The sequence below is a fragment of the Podarcis vaucheri genome (assembly GCF_965113315.1).
Source record: "Podarcis vaucheri genome assembly, chromosome: 4".
In the NCBI taxonomy this organism is placed as follows: domain Eukaryota; kingdom Metazoa; phylum Chordata; class Lepidosauria; order Squamata; family Lacertidae; genus Podarcis; species Podarcis vaucheri.
Window position 1 is genome coordinate 49,111,992 of NC_138762.1, and position 23,336 is coordinate 49,135,327.

Here is a 23,336-nt window from a genome sequence, read left to right on the forward strand (position 1 = left end):
CTGTTTCATTGTATCTGAAGAAGTGTGCATGCACATGAAAGCTCATACCACGAACAAACTTAGTTGGTCTCTAAGGTGCTACTGGACATTTTATTTTATTTTATTTTTATATATATTTATATATTTATATTTTTATATATATTTCTACTGTGTCAGACCTACCTGAATCTACCTCAGAGAGCTCTTGTGAAGCTAGAATGGGAGGGGCCATGCAAACTATTTTGAACTTGTTACAGATAGGTAGCCGTGTTGGTCTGCCATAGTCAAAATAAAAAAATTCCTTCCAGTGTGTATCTGAAGAAGTTTGCATGCACACGAAAGCTCATACCAAGAACTAACTTAGTTGGTCTTTAAGGTGCTACTGGAAGGAATTTTTTTATTTTGAACTTATAAAGATGGCATATAAATGTAATAAATAAGATAATAAAAACTACATTAAATAAATAAATTGTCTCTCTTTCACACACACTCACCCTTATGTACATATTCCTGTAATGTATGGTGGTGAGGCTTCTCTGATCTCCTACTTTTGGCTGTGTGACTAGGCTCATCTGCTTTGCCACACCAAGCCTTCGCTGAAATAAGATAATTCCTTCACGACATGTCAGCTTTTATTTATTTATACTTCTGATTCTTGAAAATGGCTTTGTCTCTTAAGTTTAGCTTTAGGGGGGAAGAAGTCTGTTATGACATGAACAAAGCAAAAAGACGCACTCACCTTGCTGAATAGTTATAATTATGTCTTCTGCTGAGAACAGAAAGAATTAACAAGAATGCAATCTGTTAACAATCAGGTAGATTGGGTTTAATGTTTCTAATCATCTCCTTTCCACAATTGTTTGTGGCATATTGAATCTGAATGAAGGGAATAATTTAAGGGGATGTTTTCTGTTTTGTTTTGTTTACAATATATGTGAAAAGGCTGCCCTCTTCTGACAGAAGAGCTTTAATTTGTTAAAAAGGAATCATTCTCTTTCATTGTATAATTTGTACTTTGGGGTCCATGTTGTATTATCCATATGATTTTGTATGGAATAAAACATTTTAAAATAAATGGGTATATTTGGGAGCAGGGACCTTCCCTCCCCTGTGCTTTGTGAGAACTTTCTTATTGTCCTCTTTTAACTGTTCTCTGAGGTGTTTGGTACTAAATGCACAGAATAAAACACATGTATGTTTTGTTCCTAAGAATATCCTTCCCTGGGTTAAAAGACCAATGCCATAGAAGCCGCTTTGGATCAGACCACAGGCCTCTCTAGCCCAGCATTCTGCTCTCACTGGCCATCTAAACACCCTTCAAATCCTACACACAATAGCACCTGCTGTTCAGAGGTATAATATGACCATTATGACAAGTAGCTTCGATAGCCTTATCCTCCACGGATCTGTCCCCTCTTAAAGCCATTTAATCTGGTGGCCATTGCCACATCTTGTGGTAGTGAATCCCTTCACTGTGTGAAGAAATACTTCCTAAGAAGAGGAGGAGTCCTGCTGAAGTGGAGGTCAACAGGGTTCCAGGGAAAGGAGAGGCATAGGAAGGGGGGCAGGGGGCGGACTGCCCCTGGTGTCATCACTGAGGGGGGTGACATTTGGCATGCCACCCACCCACGACTCCCAAGCCTACCTCGAGCCGTTGATGTGTGTGTGTGACAAAATATTCTGCAGCGGGTACCACCTGACCTTGCTACGCCTCTGAGGGAAAGAAGTCCTTTTGTGTGAGTGGAAGTCTATTCCCTTCCAGACAGATGCAGTTGGATGTCACTTGATATAATCTTGTTCTCACAGTGGTCAACTAGATGTGAATGGGAAACCCACAGGTAGAATGTGAGGGTGACAGCACTGTCTCCACTTGTGCTTTTCAGCAACTGCTATACAAAGGTATCTTTCCTGAATGTAGAACTCCCTCTTGCTTTTGCTGAATCTTCCATCATTCAGCTTCATTAGATACTGGTACTAGTATTATGAGAGATGAAGAAGATCTTCTATTGAATTTTGCCACACCCTGCATAATTTTGTGGACCTTTATTATGTCCCCTCCCTCCTTTCATGTTCATATTGATCATTACTCCTTCTGTTTCCAACGGTGGCAATCCAGAAGTGTCTGGGAGCTCATGAATATAGCACAGAGGCAGCGATCACCCCCCTGTTATCCATCTCCTTAAATATCAAATTCTATTTTTAAAGTATATTTAAAAGGTGCAATCATGTCTCAAATAAGTGAGAAGGCCATTGCTCCAACTTCTTGTAACCAAAGACAGAATAGATCAAACCACTCAGACATCAAGTGTTGTTTTTTTTAAAGAACCCATTAAAGTTTACAAGTATTGCTTTAGAGCAGGCATAGGCAAACTCGGCCCTCCAGATGTTTTGAGATTACAATTCCCATCATCCATGACCACTGATCATGTTAGCTAGGGATGATGGGAGTTGTAGTCCCAAAACATCTGGAGGGCTGAGTTTGCCTTTGTCTTAGAGAATGCTCATAATGAAAGTCATGTTTGAGCAGAATTTCCAATGTTATATTTTAAACAGCTCTGTGACTGTTTTGAATGGTACTGTCTGACACATAAGAGGAGAGGAGACCTCTCCTCTTATCAGGTAAGACTTCTCCCATGACTGTGAAGCTTACACAGGAATCTTTCTAAAGGGTTAAAAGGACAGTGACAGTCCTGAAAGGCACCAGCTACCTGCTCCCTGGCTCACATCCCCTATATATACTGAGGATTGAATCCAGAAGGTAGATCTCTATTAGTGGGAGTGGTGAAAATAAAGCAGCAGCCAGAGTCTAGTTGATAGTGATCCACCTATTAAGGTGCCTGATCATACTAACTGTTGATGTTAGGCATAGGGTGTGTGGGGGGGTTATCCCCTAAAGCCTTTTTATGAACACAGACAGTGTGAATCCTAATTTCCCACATGGCTGTTTCACCTTCCATTCTGGACTCAATGTTGGCACATGTTTTGACTCTTTGGGAAATAAATTCTGGTTCATGTGCTGTGTGCAGCAAAATGAGCTATGACCTGGCGTGATACAATCATGCCAGACAGTTTACTATGCACCACTCCTTGAAATGAAGAGCGTGGGAGCATAATTATCCTAATATATTTCATGTTACGCTTAATTCCCTTTCAATGCCAGTTAGAACTCATCAACCAAAGAATGAGCTTCATTCATAACTCTTGCGAAACTTTTTGCTCTCTTTTCGCTGTAACAAAACATAGATTTGTCTAAGACTATATTTTGACTCTTTATTAAAAATTGCGGGTGAGGGGGGGATTTTGGCATAATAAATTTACTTGCAATAATATTGTCATATATGTCCCTTTCCACTTCCCTTGTAAAATGTTAAATATAAATCAGTGCCACAATCTTCCCAAGCCCTTTAGCATATGGAAGCAGAACAGGTTTAAGTACCTTTCTGCAAATAAGTGCTAATGAGGTCTCTTCGTTATTGCTGCAACAAACTAGCTACAGATTCTACATTTACTCCTGGGATATACTGTCTTCAGATGAGCAAACACCTTCCATTATGGCTAAAATGGAACTAAACTTCATTTTTTGAAAAAAAAATCAATTAAAAATTAGGGCTGCTGCCAAATTCCAGTTGTGCTACAGATAGGGTTGAGGTTTTTGCTCCTAAGCTTTGTGGTCTGGAATTTCAGCAAAGATGGGACAAATTCTGAGTACTGGCCACACTTCCATTTGGCTCTGCTCCTGGGCTATGCATTGTGATTCTACCTGCCTCTGAAGAGATAAGAAAGTCAAATCTTCATCGTTCAAAACCCACACCATATTCTGTAGATGAGGGCTGCATACAATATTGCAACAGCAACAAAAGGTTGCCCATAGGAAGCCTGTTGCCACAGCAACACGCTAATATATAAGCACACTTCCCACATTATCATAGCTAAGTAGCATTAAGATGCCACAAGACTAAAGTGAGCATATGTAAGACACAGCCCAACATTCAAATTTGTTGCTCATATCATTGCCCTCCTCCTGATCACACCCACCAACCATTACAGAGGCTCTGGTCACATCAACACCATGTGTTTAATGGTCATATCAATACCATATCTTTAAAGCATTTTTCTACCACTTTAAACAGTCATGGCTTCCCCCAAACTGTGATTTGTTTAGGGTGCTGAGAGTTGTTTGGGATGCCCCTATTCCCCTTACAGAGCTACGATTTCCAGAGTTCCCTGTGAAGAGGAATTCATTATTAAACCACTCTGGGAATGGCAGCTGGGGGGGGGGGCTGATTAACAGACATGAGTCTCTTAACAACTTTCAACACCTTAAACAAACTACAACTCCCCAAATTCCACATTCCTGAAAAAAATGTACTTCATGTGTGCTCCATTAAATGTATCACATTTTAAGTAGCAACTTGCACACCGCTTGAAATAAACAAATCTTTATTAAATGTACATTAAAATCATAATGTTCACATGCTGAAGAATATATGAGTCCCTGTTAGATGCCTGTTTAGGAACTGCAGACATGGTGGACTAACTGGAACATACAGATACAGGCTGGTCTAGGGGACGGGAACTTCAGGCCTCTCTCTCCCTGGCCATTAGGACTCCCTGCAGGACACATTCCCTCTTCCCAGACCACACTTTTTACTGGCCTTGTGCTGCACCCTCCTCTTGCCTGTGACCCTCAGGTTGGAAAAGGTTTCCTATCCTTGAACAGTGGACATCTCCTCCAGCTGGGTGAACAGCCAGTCTATGGCTGGCATGTGCACTGGCACCTAGGGGAGAGGATTAGCTCATGCATTCCACACAGCACTTTATGCATTCCCTATCTATGGGTTTCAAACACCTGAAAGGGGCTAAACTTTTGCTTCTTTGTCTAGTTTTCATCATTTCTAATATCCCAAAGTAGCAACTTGATCCATTTTATAGTCTCAGTTTAGCTGGCTTTTGTGAGGCTGTGGGCTACAATGTGGTCCTCTCCACCAACAAGGCCTTTTCCAATAATGCACAGACCCAAAGAATGATCTCAGCGATCTTATCTTCCTGATTTCTGGCACTACCACATTTGTCCTTAAAAGCAGTTACATTTGTCTAACATTTGTTTGGATTTGATATCCCGCTTTGGATTTGATATCCCAAAGGAGTCTCAAAGCAGCTAACATTCTCCTTTCCCTTCCTCCCCCACAACAAACACTCTGTGAGGTGAGTGGGGGGCTGAGAGACTTCAGAGAAGTGTGACTAGCCCAAGGTCATCCAGCAACTGCATGTGGAGGAGCGGAGACGCGAACCCGGTTCCCCAGATTACGAGACTACTGCTCTTAACCACTACACCACACTGGCTCTCTAACAGTCTAACAGTCACAGAATCATAGAATTGTAGAGCTGGAAGTGACCATGAGGGGCATATAGTCCAACCCCTTGCAATGCAGGAATCTTTTGCTCAACGTGAGACGTGAACCCACAAGCCTGAGATTAAAAGTCTCATCCTCTACCGACATGAAATTTATTGTGGGGAAAAGGGGGAATCCATTCAATGTTAGCCATACTCAGAAAAGACCCCCTGAAATTCATGGAAAGGTGCATTAATTTCAGTGGATCCACTCTGGGCAGAACTTAGCTGGATACAACCCAATGTTTTCATGTGCTTTGCTTAGCACATAGGGATGAAATTATAATTTCAATGGGACATCAGCAGCATTGTGTGCAAGACAGTAGTCTAAGTCTACACAGAATATGATTCACAGTATCGATTTTCCTCTTGTTAATTAGAAATTGATTGCTGGTAGCATACACATCTTTATGCATCAAAATTATTTGATTTTCTTGTAGCAGTTCACTGATCCTTAATCTGAGCCATAATCTTTGAAAGTTCAACCTTCTTGAAGGGAGCAGGTTTAGCTCTATGCCACTTCTCGGTGCTGTCTGTGCTTTATGCACGCAGGTGGGTTTGAAAGATGCTATTGTTTCACATTTCAATATCAATGGCATGGAATAGGTCTGAAGGTCATTTCAATATTTTCCAGCAGAACAAAATCATACCTACATAGCTGAATCCTGTAGAGAGAAAAGTGAGGTAATATATTATCAATAGAAAGACTACCTAATCTATTTTGTTTTGAAGATGCTTTTGAAAAATGCACCGCTCTTCACCCATATACCATAACCAAATTGGAAGATGTCTTCATTCCAGCCTCAGAAAGGCAAAAAAACTCCCTATTCCATATATTTGGGGGTGACACATAACAGCTAGGCACTGTGTTTGAACTCTGAAAAAGTTTTTTGTTTGCCATCTTCAGATCTTCCTCTTTGTTCAGTCTCGCACAGGGTACCACTGTACTCCATTTTGAACTGCACTACAGATTTCAACCTCTTTCTTAATTGCAACCTTCCCTCAGACTGCTTTCCTAGCAGTTGTCCACCTTTTGCACCACAGGCCCCCTATTTGCAAAATTGCCACCTTCAAATCCTCTAATAGGACGCAGCTCCTATCTATTCCCCTTCTGCTTCCCCTTTCCATACTAAGCCACACAGAGACCTGCTAGAAGATTATATAGTGCATGCTCACTTGCCTATTTAAAGCACTTTTACATATAATGTATGTGGTATTAGGAGGCTCTTAGTCCTGCAAACTACTTAGAAGACATCTGGGCTTCGAAAATCTTTATCTGAGCCTTCTTTTATTCTTCTAATTAAAGGTGTCAGTTCTCAGGGATACCTGTTGGTTCAAAGTCTCAAATGATCCCCCCCCCCATGTGTTCAAACTGAGCTTCTGAGTGGTCACTGGAAGGTCAGCCAGCATGCACAATGACAGTGCAATTCCATGTATCCAACCCCCCCCCCGGGTTCTACCATGATTTTTCAGATCACCTGGGAACGTTCTCCTAAATACACTACAAATGGGCCAAATCAAGATGGCAAGGATGTACAGGGAGGAGTCATTTTATATATCAATTTTTTCATAATGCTGCACCTGCACTGTACAATTGGAGAGCTGATCCACACTACTATTTTTTGAGGTGTTGATAGTCAGCTCAAACATTTCCCACCAATATTTGAATAGCAAAGTGTTCTTGGGGAAACGCCTCTTCCACAAAGCACACACAAAAAGGAGTCATGTGACCTGATGGCCCTTTCCTCAAGGCTATTTTTCCAGGTACGTTGTGGTGAGGGAGGGAGGTTGTGTTAGCTCTTCCTCCAGTGCCTTTCCGCTTTGTACAGTACTTGATACTGTTGGCAGATCACAAATTAATATAATTTTTGGAGCATTATTCTTTCATGCCTGTGCAATTCCTTATCTATTTTTGTTCTAATTTAATTAACATTTAGAGCTTGGTTAAGTACTGTTGTTTTTAACATATCTCTGAGTGTTTATGCAATTACAGTAATGATGAATAACTACAGAAGCCATATGTGTGTGTTCACATCAATTTCACATATTTTACCCAACTGCAAGACGCAATTATGCAATTACAGCTTATGATTGTGTAATAAGGAACTTTGTGCAATGCAATAATTCAATTGTCATTCCAGCCAGACTTGCATAATTGTATATGAGCAACAACAACAAAACACACACACAATACAAAGCACATAATATATGCTTAAATAAGTTAAATAAGTATATAAATAAGTTCACCTGCTGTCCAGATGAAGCATATACAGAACTAAATCCTTAGTGGTCACAATCCAATGCACACTTAAGTGTCACTGAAATGAATGGAATTTAGGTATGTCTAATTCTCTGCTGGATTGTGGCCAATGAATTCATGTCTGAAGCAAGTAATAGTTAGGACTAAAGAAAGTCTAGTGGAGTGTACAAAATGCTGCGCAGAATGCAAAGGTAATTGGCTAAGGAAATTATTTTCTGAGCAGTCACAGCTTCCCCTACCATTACCTGAGCCTGGCTGTGAGGATTAGAACGAAACCGTGGCCGAAGACAGCATTAACAAATATGTACAATCTTCCCTTTTTGTATTATTTATCCCACCATACTGTAAAAGGATTTGTGGTTGGTTTAGATGTTGCCAGTAGGTCCCAAACAAGCCTGTTATGCAGTATTTGTGAGATGGGGGTCGCAGTAGACTGGGGACCTGCTGAACTGGTCAAACCAGACTCTTTGTAAGCTAATGACCCCAGCTAGGGCCAGCTAAGCACCCTGACTAGAATCTCAAAGAGCAGGCCATGTTGCTATGAAGACAACTGAGAGGTGATGTTTTTCAGGAGGGAGTATGCATCTTTCCCCAGCCCCCCACTTGGTTGCAGCGACATCATATTGTAAGTAGGAGAACAATAGCAGAGTTAGTGTGCAAGTTTGGCTGGAAACTGGAGAGAAGGACTTGACTTCCTTGCTGTGCTGAATGAGTCCTTTCATCCTGTGTTCCACTCAAATATATGTGCAAATAAAACCAGATATCCATTAACCTTCATTCCAAGGAAGCAGAACCCCAGGTGAGTGCTGGAACCTCTAGAGTCCCTCACTACTCTGATGGGATGGGGGCTATTCATTTCAATACTATTCTCATACTACCTAACCACCCTCTACTGCAGGGCTTAAGAACCTGTGGCTCTCAGGGTGCTGCTGGACTACAGCTCCCATCATCCCTGACCATAGGTCATCCTGGCTGGGGCTCATGGGATTTGGAGTCCAATAACATCTGGATGACTGCAGGTTCCCTGCCATTGTTCTACAGCACCCCATGGTCCATGCTGTTATTGAGCAGAAGACCTTGATGGGCTGCTCAGCTATCTTTTTTGAAATTTCTGCTCCAGGTCCAATCAGGTTAAAGTCATGTTCTCCTATTGCCATTGTGCAACATGCTCCAAATAACTTGTTCCCTGGCCCATTTGTATATAATTTCTCCATCATTCAGTCATCTCTTGATCCTCGTAAGAACTATGTGCTAAAGAGCATTATAAAAGGAAGAATTCTGCGGCTGAAATCAAAGTTAGATCTCATACAAACTGCTACAGTCCTCTGCTTATAAGGTTGGCATTACTAATAGTCATGTTAAGGACTATACATAAAAAGATGTCCACACAGAGGCTTCCAAATAAGGCAATCAATGCAGGTTTTGTTAGGTTGCAAGAAAAACTATATGCTTACCTTTGGGGATCTGAAAGAGATTTTAATCTCATTTGGAGGACCCTAAGCTTGTACTTGGGGCCTATTGCATTCCTTGTAGAAAATGTCAAGGCTATTTTGGATACATTGTCGAAATCCACGTCAAATCCAGCAAGCAAATGGGCTTGCCTATATTGGTGAAATGCAGCTGCACCGCTAAGGAGATATAGGACACATTATCAGTTCAACACCTATTCTACGTCTTTACAACTTGTGGCTCTGCAAACCAAACACAGCCTGCCACCCATGTCTGCCGGTTGATAACCCTTGCTTGTTCTTGCAATCCCAGGCAGGCAGTAAAAATAGCCAGTCTTCAAAACAGGAAGTGAGCCTGGCCTGAGTGGTGGTGAAGAAAGATATCTAAAATAGAGGGGCATCAGCAGATGGGGAAAATGTCAAGCATCCTGTATATTCATTCTCAACTACGCATGCTTTCTCATCCACACATAATCAATAAGAGAAAAACACCAGTTATGTTCTTGGCATTCCTTATATGCCTGGTATTATTTCCTAGCTTTGAACCTGCCATATTTATTGGAACAAAGCCAGGTTGCAAACTCATCAACACTGATGAGACATGCTTATTTTTCTTTAGGCCAGCACCTTTGCCATTGCATCACACTGATTAAAAGACAAAACAGACACAACTATTTGTATTTTGCAGTGTTTCTGTATATTTATCTTCAAACTGCCACTTCATTCCAAATGCAATTTACTGGGAAATAAGTATCACTTACCTCAATGGGACTTAGGTATACTTATGGCTGAAGTGACTTCTATAAAGAAAAGATTGACTAAAATAAGACCCACCTATTAATTTTGGAATCTGTTGTATTTCCAGCATTATCTGTTATTTTGATGTTTATGAAACCTCTCCTACTATTTCTGTTCCAGGTAATAATATCCACAGAGTAATGATACACTGAAGGGAGAGGAGGAAAGAATCGTAAATTAATGCAATAAAATATTGTGCTCAGCAAAAAATAACCTCGGCTGCCCTTCCCCAAGTGGTGCTATGGCCAGGGATTTCAGTTTGAGAGCACTCTTGAGACTTGTGATCTCTTTGCATACAGTGATAACTCGGGTTAAATACTTAATTCGTTCTGGAGGTCCGGAAACTGTTCTTAACCTGAAGCACCACTTTAACGGGGCCTCCTGCTGCTGCCGTGCCACTGGAGCACGATTTCTGTTCTCATCCTGAAGCAAAGTTCTTAACCCGAGGTACTATTTCTGGGTTAGCGGAGTCTGTAACCTGAAGCGTATGTAGCCCGAGATACCACTGTATTTGTAAAGGAAACATACACTGCAAACATAGTATAGTAGAAGCAAATAGTGTCCGGTGGTAGGCATCCAAACCACTGATCTTGCCTTCAATTCCCAGAGAGCAACATGAACTTCTACAACCCCCAGGCTGCATCCAGTTCAGCCAGAATTCAAAACCATCTGTTCTGTACCTAGCTCCCCATCTCCAAACTGTCCCTCCCTCAGATTCTGCTGGGTGAAAAAAATTCAGACTATTAAGTGTCATTAAAATCCTTTTGCTGTGTAGACACCAATCATGTTTGCCAAGAGAGGGAAAAGATAACAATAGTTCCATCTTAACTGAGAAAGCAAAACTAAATGTTTGAAGCATTGTATTGTTGTAATATTGTATTACAGAATGTAGATCTAATATCTGTGAATTTAATACTATCAAAGGTACTTAATACTAAGTTAGATGGTTTTAAAATGCTAGTATTCATCTCATGATGTGGTGGTGCTTTATGCTTGCTATGCGTATTGTAAATGAGTGCCATTGCCATTCTAAGAGAACAAGGGAGAAGTTCGTGGTGAGCTTTGGCACCTCTTTTTCTAGAAAAATAGCACTGGTCATATGTACAAGTAAAACTGGTGATGATACTGTAATCCCCCTATTCCCACGTAGCATGCAAGGATTGGCTGACACACATCAAATTTTCAAACCCACAGAAATGTGAGCATCTGAAAATCACATTGACATACAAATCATGATGCAATGCATTGGAGCAAGCACCTAGCTAACTTGCTTCTCTTTCTTTGCAATTCTTAAATTAATATTTTTTTTCCTGATTATCCAATGCAAATCCAGCTGAATCTCATTTCCAGCTCATTTGTCATCTTTTACCAGGTGCCCAGATAATTTCCTGTTTTCAGCGTTTCCCCCTTCCTACACATAGATCTTCTGAGCATAAACAATACAGCAACAGAGAACGAAGTTTAATCAAGAGTGTACCATGCTATCTGTACAGCAAAAAGCGGTTTGTTCATAATGTTATTAGATAATGAAAACTGGAGAAAGGGTACAGAGAATGGTTAATCACTTACTGCAGAATGGGTCTTTGTCTGAAGTATCAAAGTAAGCTCTTGTCACAGGAGGGTTCTTTTCAATTAAACGGTCCTTCCACTTATCAGCATAATAACCTGAAATTTAAATTGGAATGTGTTCAGCAGAAAATTAACAAACAAAGGAAAGATAAAAATCATGAAGATTGGTTTTTGTTATATAACATTCTGGGAAATCAAAACTAACATCAGCTCATAAGAACTTAGACTCAAGTAATGCATGCTGAGTTCTATTACAGTCAGTGGGTTTATGCACAGGAAAATGGATTACACTTTGGCTCCTTTGTCACTCCAGCTATAATATAATATATATGTGCATTCCTTTCTGTCTTATGTCACTATTAGTCATCTTACTTTACTGATTTACTAAGCTTGTGGCCCCATGTAGATGATGGTCTGGTGAAGAAGAGATACTCAGAGAGTAGCCACAACTGCTCTCAGTTCAGTTGGATTAGTTGGCTTAACTGCTTTTCTTTTGTCTTGTGCAAACCATAAGGACAAGAACACCCACAAAACAAGTCAGATTCAGAAGGTAGCTTAGAACCTATTTGGAAGATATCAACAGTAATTCCTGGTTCATGTGTAACAGGAAGTACAACTACTTCCTGGTTTGATTCCTTGGTTTGCACCAGAAGCAAAGCAGAAGCAAAGGGGTGCTGTGCAGGTGTATGAAATACATGCATATAACTGGTCTATTAAGCTAATGTTTAATTATCTGTGCACAGCTAGTATCTTCATTATTGCACAACCAGGAAATTATCCACAGCATGCTGTTTCCACTTGCAGGATAATTAATAGCTCTTACCCAAAACTGGACATGGGAGTGGCTGAAAAGCTTCACAGTGCACACATTTTCCATTCCTATAATTTACGTACGAGTCACAAGGGTATCCAGTTACATTACAATTCTGTTTCAAGGATGCCATGTACAAGAAAACAGATCTCTGATGATCACATTTTAAATACTCAGTGCCTTAAAGTAGAGAAAGTGTTACAAAAGAAACAATGAAGCAATACAATGTTAGTTTTATAAAAGCAATACTAATATTATTAAGCAACAACATTTTAAGTCCAACCAATATTTTCCTTTTATAGATTATCAGCAGTGATTTTTTTTTTCTGGGGGGACACAGGGTTACACATACCCCTAAACATTTTGTGAATCTTTGTACTTTTGTCCATTTACTGTATTTATTTTCCCCGATTTGAAGTATAAAATGGTGATTTTCTTGAGTCAAAATGAGAGTATCCCTAAACATTTTGTTAGGGGGGAAAGCATTGATTATCAGTGTAAGACTAGGTTGTCATCTAAGCATATATAAAAGCTTGCCAAATTAATGTGAATCTTACAAAAAAAGGCTGCCTGTCAAATAGTGGTGGCCCATGTGCTAAACAGTATTATGTTTTAAAGTGGCAAATTTGACTTTTGCATCATTTTATGTTTTCCTACAATCAGTTCTTTCGCAGATTCCCATCATGGGACACAATAGCCAACTCACAAGAAGCTCTGTGTTTTCTATAGCAAGTCTCATCCCTAGTCTATATTCTGATCCATAGGGATAACCACCACTGAGAATATGTGATAGCTGATGCAAGGAGGAGGCCAGTGGTCCCAGGGTTCCATACAGAAAGGCAAGGATCAGCACCTTGGAGAGAGACCAAGGTTTGGGATTTTAAGACCACAAATAGTGACCTTGCTGCTGAGGCAAAACATACAAGTTGCCTCAGCAGTGTCCTGAAGAAAGTGGAGGATTCCTTGGGCTGCATATCCAGTAACTAGAGACTCAACTAGCTCATCAGAGCCAGAGAAGCCGCTGTCTTCACAAACAAGGCAGGTTTTGGGGCACAGGGAGAAGTGGGAGGTATGCTTTTGGAGGCTGAGGCAGGCCAGGGCCCACAGCCCAGGTGCGGCTCATTAGCTCTGGGAGGAGGTGTGTGATTCCTCAGCTGGAGCAGCCTCAGAACAGGTGAGGGTCACATGTCCTGACAAGCCCAGATGCTGCAACTAACATGCAAGGAATAAAAGGGAAGCAAAGCTGACTGTGTCTGCTCAGCTGTCTATGTTGATGGAGCTTGCTTTGGGTGCTGCAGGACTACTACAGGACTGCTTTGGGTTTGACTCTGGATTGTGTTTCTGGACTGATGGACTTTGCTTATGTGGATTGCCCTCCGGACCATGTTTCCTGACAGCTGAACTTTGGATTTGACATACTGCATATGCTAGAGGGAATTGCTGCCAGGTAGGCTGGGGATCCAGGACATCTAGGTCCTCCTCAAGGCTCTCCTCTGAGGTATGTGTGGACCAGTCATTGGAGTCTGGTGGCAGAGGTGCCTTTTGGTGGTTCAGGGGTGATGTGAGCTATGGTGCCCATGGCTTCATATGGGCCCATGGCTCTTTCTTGGGACTGCCATCACTAGAAGACTTTTTCTCTGGAGATTCCTAGTTTGGTGCCATCCATCTCTATTCTTTCTCCCCTTCAGTTATGGACAGTTTTTCATAGCAGATATCTGCACTTGTAAAAGAACATGCAATAATGTTGTGAACATGACATCCCACTCTCATGCTCTCAGCTGTAAGCAGCTATTCCATCTGTACTGCTTGTGCAGACTTTCTTATCATGTCTTTGCTGAAGCCCTGGCAGATGTTAAGGAAACTTCTGATTCCCTGAATAAGTGCAATGCAGGTATTTCTTCAGTTAGAACTGACTGCTGCTCTCTTGTAACTAGACTCATTGTGACTGAGCCTACTTCAGCCACACTGGCATTCTGGAATATAATTTTAGCAATGCACAATATTGTAAACATATGGTGTTCATATGGTAATGTGACATTTCTGAGGTTGTATCAGATCCTTCTGCAAGAGAAAGGCATCTGCTTGTGCAATGGAACTTCGTCCTCCACACCTCTGCAGCCCCCTGTGCACTCTCATAATCTGCTCCAGAGGCTTGGGGAGATTCTCTGTAACAAATTGGGGGGGAGGTATGCTCAAATGGGAGCAAAGGAAGGGGAACTGTCATTGTGTGAGTGGAATGCTGTTCACCCAAGCATTCCACACACACACACAATGAACACAACTACCCTGAGTGTTCAAAGCACTTCACATCCATTATCTCAGTAACCCTTGCAACAATAGTTAACTTGAAGAGGCAGTTATGCTACAAATTTATTTACAACAGGATAACCCATGAAAGCTTTGAAATAAATTAAAGCAAAATTATTCATAGAATCACAGAATTGTAGAGTTGGAAGGGACCCCAAGGGCCATCTAGGTCAAACCCTAGCAATGCAGGAATCCTGCCCAGAGCCATCCCTGGGTGGGCTCGAACCACCAACTTTCTGGTTAACAGCCAGACACACTGGCCCATTGCACCACAGAAATCACACGCTTTAACTCAGCTTCAAAACCCAACCAATTTCATTTTCTAGTATTGCACAGTACATAAAGTACAATGCATAGAAAAGACTGTAAAGTTTCTTTTCCTTCCATAGGAGAAAACCTTAATTAGAAGCAGCAGTCCCACCTCAAGGTGAAACCTATATATTAAAATTGGTGCAGTCTTTTTGCTTCAAAAGGGAGAATGACACCATAAAGGGTGCATGTAAAGAATATCAGTCAGGAGGACCATTCCAACATCCTGCCAGGAAATATTTATTTAATGATGCTAATATATTTGCGAATTGATTTGTGAAAACCCAGTTGACTCCAGAGCATAACTCTTCCTGATGTTTTTATCTATTAGAATTAATTTATCTGTATTTACCACTGAATATTGTTTTTGGGCATCCAGGTTGATCTGTTCCTCCATTTGGGTAGAAATCGATGTTTCCCAAAGGCTCCCTGTAGCCCAAAGCTAAGAAAAATAAAACACATAGTGAAGAAGTTATGGACAGTTTTCAAAGATAACAACAACCATATTTACAAAGATAACAACAACCATATTTACAAAGATAACAACAACCAACGAGATTATATTATGGAAATGTAACGAATGGATGCACAGAAGTTGAGGGTGAGGAGGGATGTTCCTGCAGGCTCAGAAAAACTGGAACCAAGACACTCCCCAGGCTCCAGTGACACATAACTAAGTGACAAGTGTGTGACAACTATGTGACCGATGCTTCGGCTAGAACATCCTACAGGTATCTTGCATGGGGTGAGTAGGTGGGTTATAAATTGGCCAAGGCTGGTCATGTTTTCCCTGGAATAGCAGATGGCCCTTTCCTCAGGCAAACATAATGACCTGCCAGATGCCATTATTGGGCCAGCCCTGATAAATTCTAAGATTGTTCAGGGAACCAAACATAAAGCACGGAAGGCTCTCCTCACGGAGCCAAACTTGGCAGTGAGTCTGATTCCTTTTCAGCACCAGGTGAAGCCCTTTTTATTTCCCAGGCTTTTAAAATGCTGTGTTTCATACATTTTTTTAGACTGTAATCCTATGCAGAGACACGCTTGGAACTATCAGCCATTCTTGTGAGTTTTTATCTGAACAATCTAGCAAGATAAACATTACATTTTCCCCCTTTATGCAAGAAGAGGCACGACTTCCTATGAGTTCAAAGCGGTTGGTTTTTTTCACCAAAACCCACTGGGGATACTTACAGAAATTGGTTAATTGCACTGGCCAGGAACAAATGAACAGTGCAAGTAGTTCTGCCTGAATGAATTGAGTTTGAACTAGTGTGTATTCAAGACCAGCCAGTAGTATTGCTTCAAAAGAAAAAAAAACTGTTTTTGTTTTTTGGTTATGTATAAGCCTTTCAGAACACTTTAAATAGTTATTTTTCTCCCAGCAAACCAGATTAGGGGTGCGGGGAATCATTCTCCATTAGGATAATGGAAATCCAAAATGGTATAATTACCATCAATATCAGTATGAATAACATCAACAAATTGAGCATCAGTGTGATCCAATCTTTCACTGGGCAGCTTTCCTGTAAATGATGGCCCTGCTGGGTCAAGACCTGGTATGAAAAATGAAAAATTTAGCTTATTATAATAAAAATTGTATACACACACATGTACATACATACGAATCTGTAAATAGTATTTGAGTGGAAGCAAACCACAGCAGGATAAAACACACAAGTATATAGTCAACAAGGTTCCTCCCAACTGTTAAGCTTCATCAGCACAAAAGTAATTTAACAGTAATATAAAACACACTCGCTATTTAAACAAATGAGCTTTCTCTCCAATTTGCCCGTTCTCCTCCCAAAGGAAAGAAGGATGCAGGTCAGGATTATCAGAGAGAATGTAAGCCCACTGATTGCAGCAATCACTTTCACTGTGAAGAGTCACAACAGTTGAATTCAAGGTAACTAAAGAATACTTAATGCTTTGTAAATTCTGACCCAAGTATTTGGGATTAAAGTGGTAAACTCTTGTTTCATATCCCTGAATATCTTTGCATTCATGGTGTGTTTGCTGAAGGTCAGTGTTGACTGTGATTTCTTTAAACAACAGCTGACCTCCACTGGTTCTACTTTGAAAACTGAGGAAGGGCATCACCAGAAGCTGCCTTTTCATTGTTTAAGTCAGAAGTTGCCAACTTGGTACATTAATAATAATAATAAAAATAATAATCTGACTGTTTAGTTGCTTGGTAGCCAAAGATCTCCAAGCAGCTTTCACGAAACATTTATAAACACAAACATACATTATAAGTTTAGAAAATAATGCAGAACACCACAAGAGCCAGATGTTGTAGATTATATGTCCACAACATCCCTGACCATTGGCTATGCTGGCTGGACCTGGTGGGAATTGCACTGCAAAACATATGAAGGGCACAATGTTGGCTGCCCCTGGTTTAAACTGTATCTTTTAGAAGGTGGTCAAATTTCAACTATGTGCATGACTATGGCCAACTCACTTAAACCCACCTCAGGCACTGTACCTTATGTTGGGTGACTAAGCCAGCTTGACTTTGTTTGCTTTCTATGACAAACTGAATCATTCAGCATAGGGAAACAAGAATGAGAATAGAGAATAAAACACCAGAATGTCCAGTTTTTAACACTTACCTGTAATTCTGCGAATTTTGCCATTGTATGCCTTCCCAACAAATCCAGCTATATGAGCCCCAAGGCTTACTCCAATCATATATACAGAGTCAAGAGACGCTCCATTTGCCTGTCAGTAAATATGTATGGATAGAAGGTTATAGGAATGTGAACCACAGAGGGCAAACTAGCTTTTATTCTTCTTTCTTAAATAGCCATGTTCCAGCTTTGGAAGTCCAAAGGCTTTTCAAGAGGAGATGAGACATGAAACAATTTCTTAGCAACTTCAAAAGGAAGTTCTTTGTAGCAGAAAATTAATGCCTTTGTTGCCTCTTTAACGGTACCAAAAATGCCATATATTTATTACTAGACAATACATACCCACATTGACTATATTTCTGGTTATTTCTATGTAGCATGAGCAACCACTTTCTTCAGTGCAGTAAAGCAAGGGAAACAAGGAGACTATGACCACATTCACATCATATATTTAAAGCACTTTGATACCACTTTAAACAGCCATGGCTTTTGCCAATTCATTATGGGAACTGTAGCTTGTTAAGGAAGCTGAGAGTTGTTAGGAAACAGAGCAACAATTTTCAGAGTGATTTAACAATCAATCCCTTTTCCTGGGGAACTAGCTCTGTACTGTTTACAATTTCCCTTAACAAGCAGTGGATTTCTGGGATTTTGGGCAGAAGTCTTTCCTTGCCCTAGCTGGACATGCTAAAGATTGAACCCGAGGCCCTTTGTATGTCAAGGTCTTCCAATGAGCTACAGACTGTCCAGGTTTGATTATTTCTTGCCATTGTAAACCCATCAAAATGTGGGAGAGTACAAGACAGTTCAGTATTGCACACGGCAGCAAGTTCAGCAGCATGCTTCAGGAGGAGTTTGGAGCCAATGCATCATCAAACATGAAAGCAGCCGCTGCTAGTTTGCTGTGGCTGATGTGCCTCAGCTCTAAGGGCTACTTCACACATTTTCATTTTTCTTAGAGGGCAAGAAATTTCACGTTATAAAAAAGTGTGAGAGCTATGCAGATCATGCGCAGACCTTTTTTTTTTTTTCTGTGTTTACAAATCCTGGGCAAGTATGATTCGCCATGGGTCTGTGGCACATATACAACCGTGCAATTATTGCAGTGTTAGTCTGCATGTGAGTTCACACATTTTTCTGCACAAAAATATTTTCCATATACACAAAAGCATAATGTGAACAGCAAAGCAAACAGTGAAAGGTCATACATTTCATTACACCCTTATACGAGGTACATTTACCAAGAACTAACCAAGGTCCTGTCACACTTATAAGACAGTATACTGGATTAGACAGAGGTAAGAAGGCTGCTGTGTCCTGGCTTCCTTACCAGCATTTGGTCAATAAGATTGTTCAAAATTCCTACTACTGTCTTGGCATTTTTAACAGCACTAGGATAATACACAGTCGTGGCACCCCGATTCCAATCTACCGTTATGACATTGCTGTCTTCCTTTTTAAGCAGAAGCTCTTTAATTTCATGAATCCATACTGGTGGGGAACCTGTAAATCTGTAACCATGAATAATAATAATAGTTTGCTTGGTCAGATTTAGATGTGTAGAAGCCGTTAGATTGTTTTCACTGAGAAGCTCTGCACAGTTTTGGTTTCTCCTTGTGTGCAAAAGCAGTTGCACTTTTACATCTGTACCAATCACGGCATTGCCTATGTTAAGATCAGTAAATTTGGGGCATTCTTGTTCTGTATCTGAAAGATAAAATAAGTGAGAAATAAAACACTTGATCAGTTAAGACAATTCTTTTTAAAACCACAATTTACCTCACCAACCTACAAAGTATACAAGGAAGCTTACTTCATTACTATCCTGTTTTAGCTTCCCAACAAACCTGTAAAGGAGCTTGGCCTCATAGAATTGTAGAATTGGAAGAGGCCTTGAGGGTCATGTAGTCCAACCCCCTGCAATACAGACATCTCAACATGTGGTCTCCCATCCAATTTGAAACCATACTGGACCCTGCTTAGCTTTGCAAATGTGCTAGTGGTTTATTGCTGCATCAGAATCTGGAATTTACCCAAGCCCACCCAGCAAACATCATAGCTCACATGAGAAAGGATTTGAACCTGGGCTGGCTGGTCCAAGTCTGCTCTGTTTAACACAACACAGCATCTGATTAAACAGACCATATTTTGCAAATGTTTCAATGAGTTTTACCATTATGACAAGCTTACATCTTCTTCATCTTTTGTACCTAAAAATGCATTCAAATTACTGCCATTCAAACAAGCTCTATCACAAAGAATGAAAGTTCCACCGTCCCTAACCTGTGTTAGTCCTTTTAATATAATGTGTGCATTTTTACGGTTAGAATGGTTGCTTTTAATACCTTTCTGTCATAAAATGTTCCTGTTGTGTCAAAGATAATGCCTGCAGGCTGAAAATACCTACAATGTAACCACTACAATACAGAAATGCATTGGACACATACAACTTGAATATGTTAAATGTAACACAGCAAACATAAACTGTTCCACAGTGTCAGTCAACATCAAAGCAAAACCTCACATATCTTTGTACAGATATAATTTATGATCTGTCTGAATGTGAGAAGTAAATAACTTTTTTTAAATGACATGCTGAGGCTCCTGTTCTAGGTTTGTTTGTTTCCAGCCTTTTTCCCAGACTCAAGGCAGATAAAAAAACACAGTTAGAAAAAGCTAAAAATATATTAAGATAATCATTAAAAAGCAATTAAATGCTAATCAAAATAAAACAATATTTTAAAATGTATTAAAAATTCAAAAGCAACAATGATAAAAACATCACAGCATTAATTCTTTCCTTCAAAACAGTCAGTTCCTAAGGGCCTGTTTGAATAAAAAGGTCTTCACCTGCCAGTGGAAGGACAACAAGGAGGCAGCCAGTCTAACTTCTCTGGAAAGGGAGTTCCAAATCAGGGAGCAACCACTGAGAAGGCCCTCTCCAGTCCCCATCAAGCATGCCTGTGAGAGTGGCAGGACCGAGAGAAGGGCTTCCCCTGAAGATCTCAGGGCCTGGGCAGGTTCATATGAGAGAATAGTTTGTTGAGAGTAAGTCCCATGGAACTTATTTTTGAATAAGCATGCTCTGAAGAATCAAGGTCTGAGATGTTTAAATTGTATGAATCTGCTTTATACTGAGTCAGACCACTGGTCCATCCAACCAGTGGTGTCTTTTCTGACCGCAGCTTTCTAGCCTTTTAACTGTAGGTGCCAGGGATTGATTCTGGAAGCATTTGCATGCAACACACATGCTCTATCACTGAGCCAGTCCTCTATACTATACACTATATTCAGCGGTAGAGCTACACTATTACAACTCAGCAGCAAGGGATTATTATTTTTCCCCTGCTCTCTTTCGCCACACAAGGTCAATCTAGCTGCATTTTTTTGTCCAGAGGTCAAAGGCACCTTTATTTGTTTTACAACGAAGGAATAACCTTTGTACTGTTTGAGAAGGAGTCAAGTTAATCTGACAGGCACTGAGAATCATGACTCACACAATACCGTCTGAAAGTCTGAAATGTATGCTTCGTTTCCTTATAGCAAAAATACATGAGGAACTTGTAATTGGTTATCTTACCTGCTCTCACACACCAAGCCACGAAACAGGTGAAGACACATAATCCCAACACTGGTGATCTTTGAAAAGCAGCGTGTAACCACCACATTTCAGGGTGGTGTTGCTTTCTCCTTTTAACATGCTGCCGTTTGCTTCAGTATTCAGTTAAGAGTCACTGATAAAATGGGTGTGGTGGGCAGAAGGAAGTACCTGGCAGAGTGAAACCCAGCCTTTATGCTTTTGCAATCTGGTGACTCCTCCTTTCCAACTAATTTATGTAGGCAGTTTCTGTTCCTTTTAAACTCTCTTGGACTTCTTGGAACCTTCTTTTACAGGACTCTGTATCTTGATAGCAGATACTTGATGTAGAATGCAAGAGGCAACATTGCAGGTTCGGTGGGATGTAGAAGGGATTACTTCCAGGTTACTTGCTTAAAGAGTGTTCAGCCTAACCTGTTTGCAGAAAGATTAGACAACACTGGCGATTTAATGTGTATTTACCCTGATTTGTTTGTGGGGAGATTAGACTAATAATAATAATAATAATAATAATAATAATTTATTTATACCCCGCCCACCTGGCTGGGCTTCCCCAGACACTCTGGGCAGCTTTCAACAAAATATTAAAATACCGTAATGCATCAAACATTAAAAGCTTCCCTAAGCAGGGCTGCCTTCAGATTTCTTCTAAAAGTCTGGTAGTTATTTTTCTCTTTGACATCTGGTGGGAGGGTGTTCCACAGGGCAGGCGCCACTACCGAGAAGGCCCTCTGCCTGGTTCCCTGTAACTCAGCTTCGCAGTGAGGGAACCGCCAGAAGGCCCTTGGCCCTGAACCTCAGTGTCCAGGTAGAACGATGGGGGTGGAGACATTCCTTCAGGTATACTGGACCGAGGCTGTTTAGGGCTTTAAAGGTCAGCACCAACACTTTGAATTGTGCTCGGGTGTTATGTGGTCTTGGCGGTCTGTGTTAAGCAACAGTTCTCCCATGCTTTCCAGTACATTTTCCCACCATCTTCCTCACTGGAAGAAGTCCAGTCTTTTGAGGATGCAGGTTTCCTGTCCAAGAGGTTCAAATCAGTTTGCACAGCATATATTTGCCAAATTTGTGACCAAGTCCTCGCTGTGCCATACATTGAAAGCATCATCATGCCACTTTAAACAGCTATGGCTTCCCCTAAAGATCCCTGGGAACTATAGTTTGTTAAGGATGTTGAGAGTTGTTAGGAGGACACCCCCCCCCCAGCTACAATTCCTACAGTTCCCTGGGATCATTAAAGCACTATGAGAATTGTAGCTCTGTGGGGGGAATAGTGGTCTCCTAATAGCTTTCAGAACCCTTAACAAACTGCAGTTCCTGGGATGGTTGGGGGGGGGGGAGTCATCTAGAACTTTATAAAGATCAAAATTAAAAAGATGACAAGGAGGTCATTTTTAGCTGAAAGTCATTGTGACAATGCGTTTTATTTCTTCTGAAAAAAAATAGTTAATTTTCTAAAAGCAATTTGTGCTAAACCGATTTAAATGCGAATATATTTTATCTTAAATTATTTACACGCAGCTAAAAACAGCTTTGCTGATACTGTACTGTACTTAATTAATCCGGGAACTCATCTCACTGAAATGCTAGTGCAATATCAAGATGTGCCACAAGATGGCAGACAAAGTTTAGGAAGCCTCCAGTTATTTCAAACCCACCACCCGCGTCTCTATTACTGAAATATGTTTAATAATGAACATTAAACGCACGTACCAACACATTATATACCAAGCAATAACATATAGCGGATCATAAGGATTGTGACCGCAGGACAGCTGGTGGGACGGCCCAGCTGTAAGAGGAGCAGGCTTGTTCAGCAGCCTCCCTCACTTTCTCGGGATTTTTTCCCCATAAGGAAGGGTAACAGAAGGAAAGAGAAATTAGACTGCAGATCGGTGACAAGTTAGGAGGGCGGGGGAAAGAAGAACGAGGCGTTTAGAGAAACCAAGCATGGTGACGAGAGAGCATCCTGGGCAGTACTATGACGCCCTCCAGATGTTTTGGACTACAACTCCCATCATTCCGAGCGAGCATGGCTAATCGTCAAGGAGGATGGGAGTTGCAGTTCACAACGTCGGAGGGAGGGGCACCTCGGGGCGCTGAAACAAAACCGTAAAAAGTTGAGAGAATGTGTTTGCAAAAATAAAATAAAAGCACCGAGTTAAAAATAACCCTCGGGATTACTTCGAGTTGTGTAGTGCCAGTTTGTAGTGCCACAACGTTAATGCA

The 23,336-nt window shown here is 40.8% G+C and overlaps 1 protein-coding gene across 2 annotated transcripts; it reads right to left on the reverse strand.

Annotated features, from left to right (window-relative positions):
- Positions 1 to 5,339: 5,339 nt before the first annotated feature.
- On the reverse strand, positions 5,340 to 23,287 carry LIPI (lipase I). 2 transcript variants are annotated; one of them, XM_082221529.1, is made up of 11 exons: positions 22,821 to 23,287; positions 21,090 to 21,521; positions 18,840 to 19,216; positions 17,492 to 17,600; positions 16,328 to 16,429; positions 15,226 to 15,315; positions 12,270 to 12,437; positions 11,447 to 11,542; positions 9,914 to 10,025; positions 9,086 to 9,259; positions 5,340 to 6,036 (listed from the first exon to the last, which is right to left on the reverse strand). In XM_082221529.1, exons 2-11 carry the CDS (start codon positions 21,175 to 21,177, stop codon positions 5,961 to 5,963), a joined length of 1,392 nt encoding a protein of 463 aa, XP_082077655.1. In that variant the 5' UTR covers positions 21,178 to 21,521; positions 22,821 to 23,287; the 3' UTR covers positions 5,340 to 5,960. The 2 variants fall into 2 exon arrangements, with proteins under 2 accessions (XP_082077655.1, XP_082077656.1); XM_082221530.1 differs by lacking the exon at positions 12,270 to 12,437.
- Positions 23,288 to 23,336: the final 49 nt, after the last annotated feature.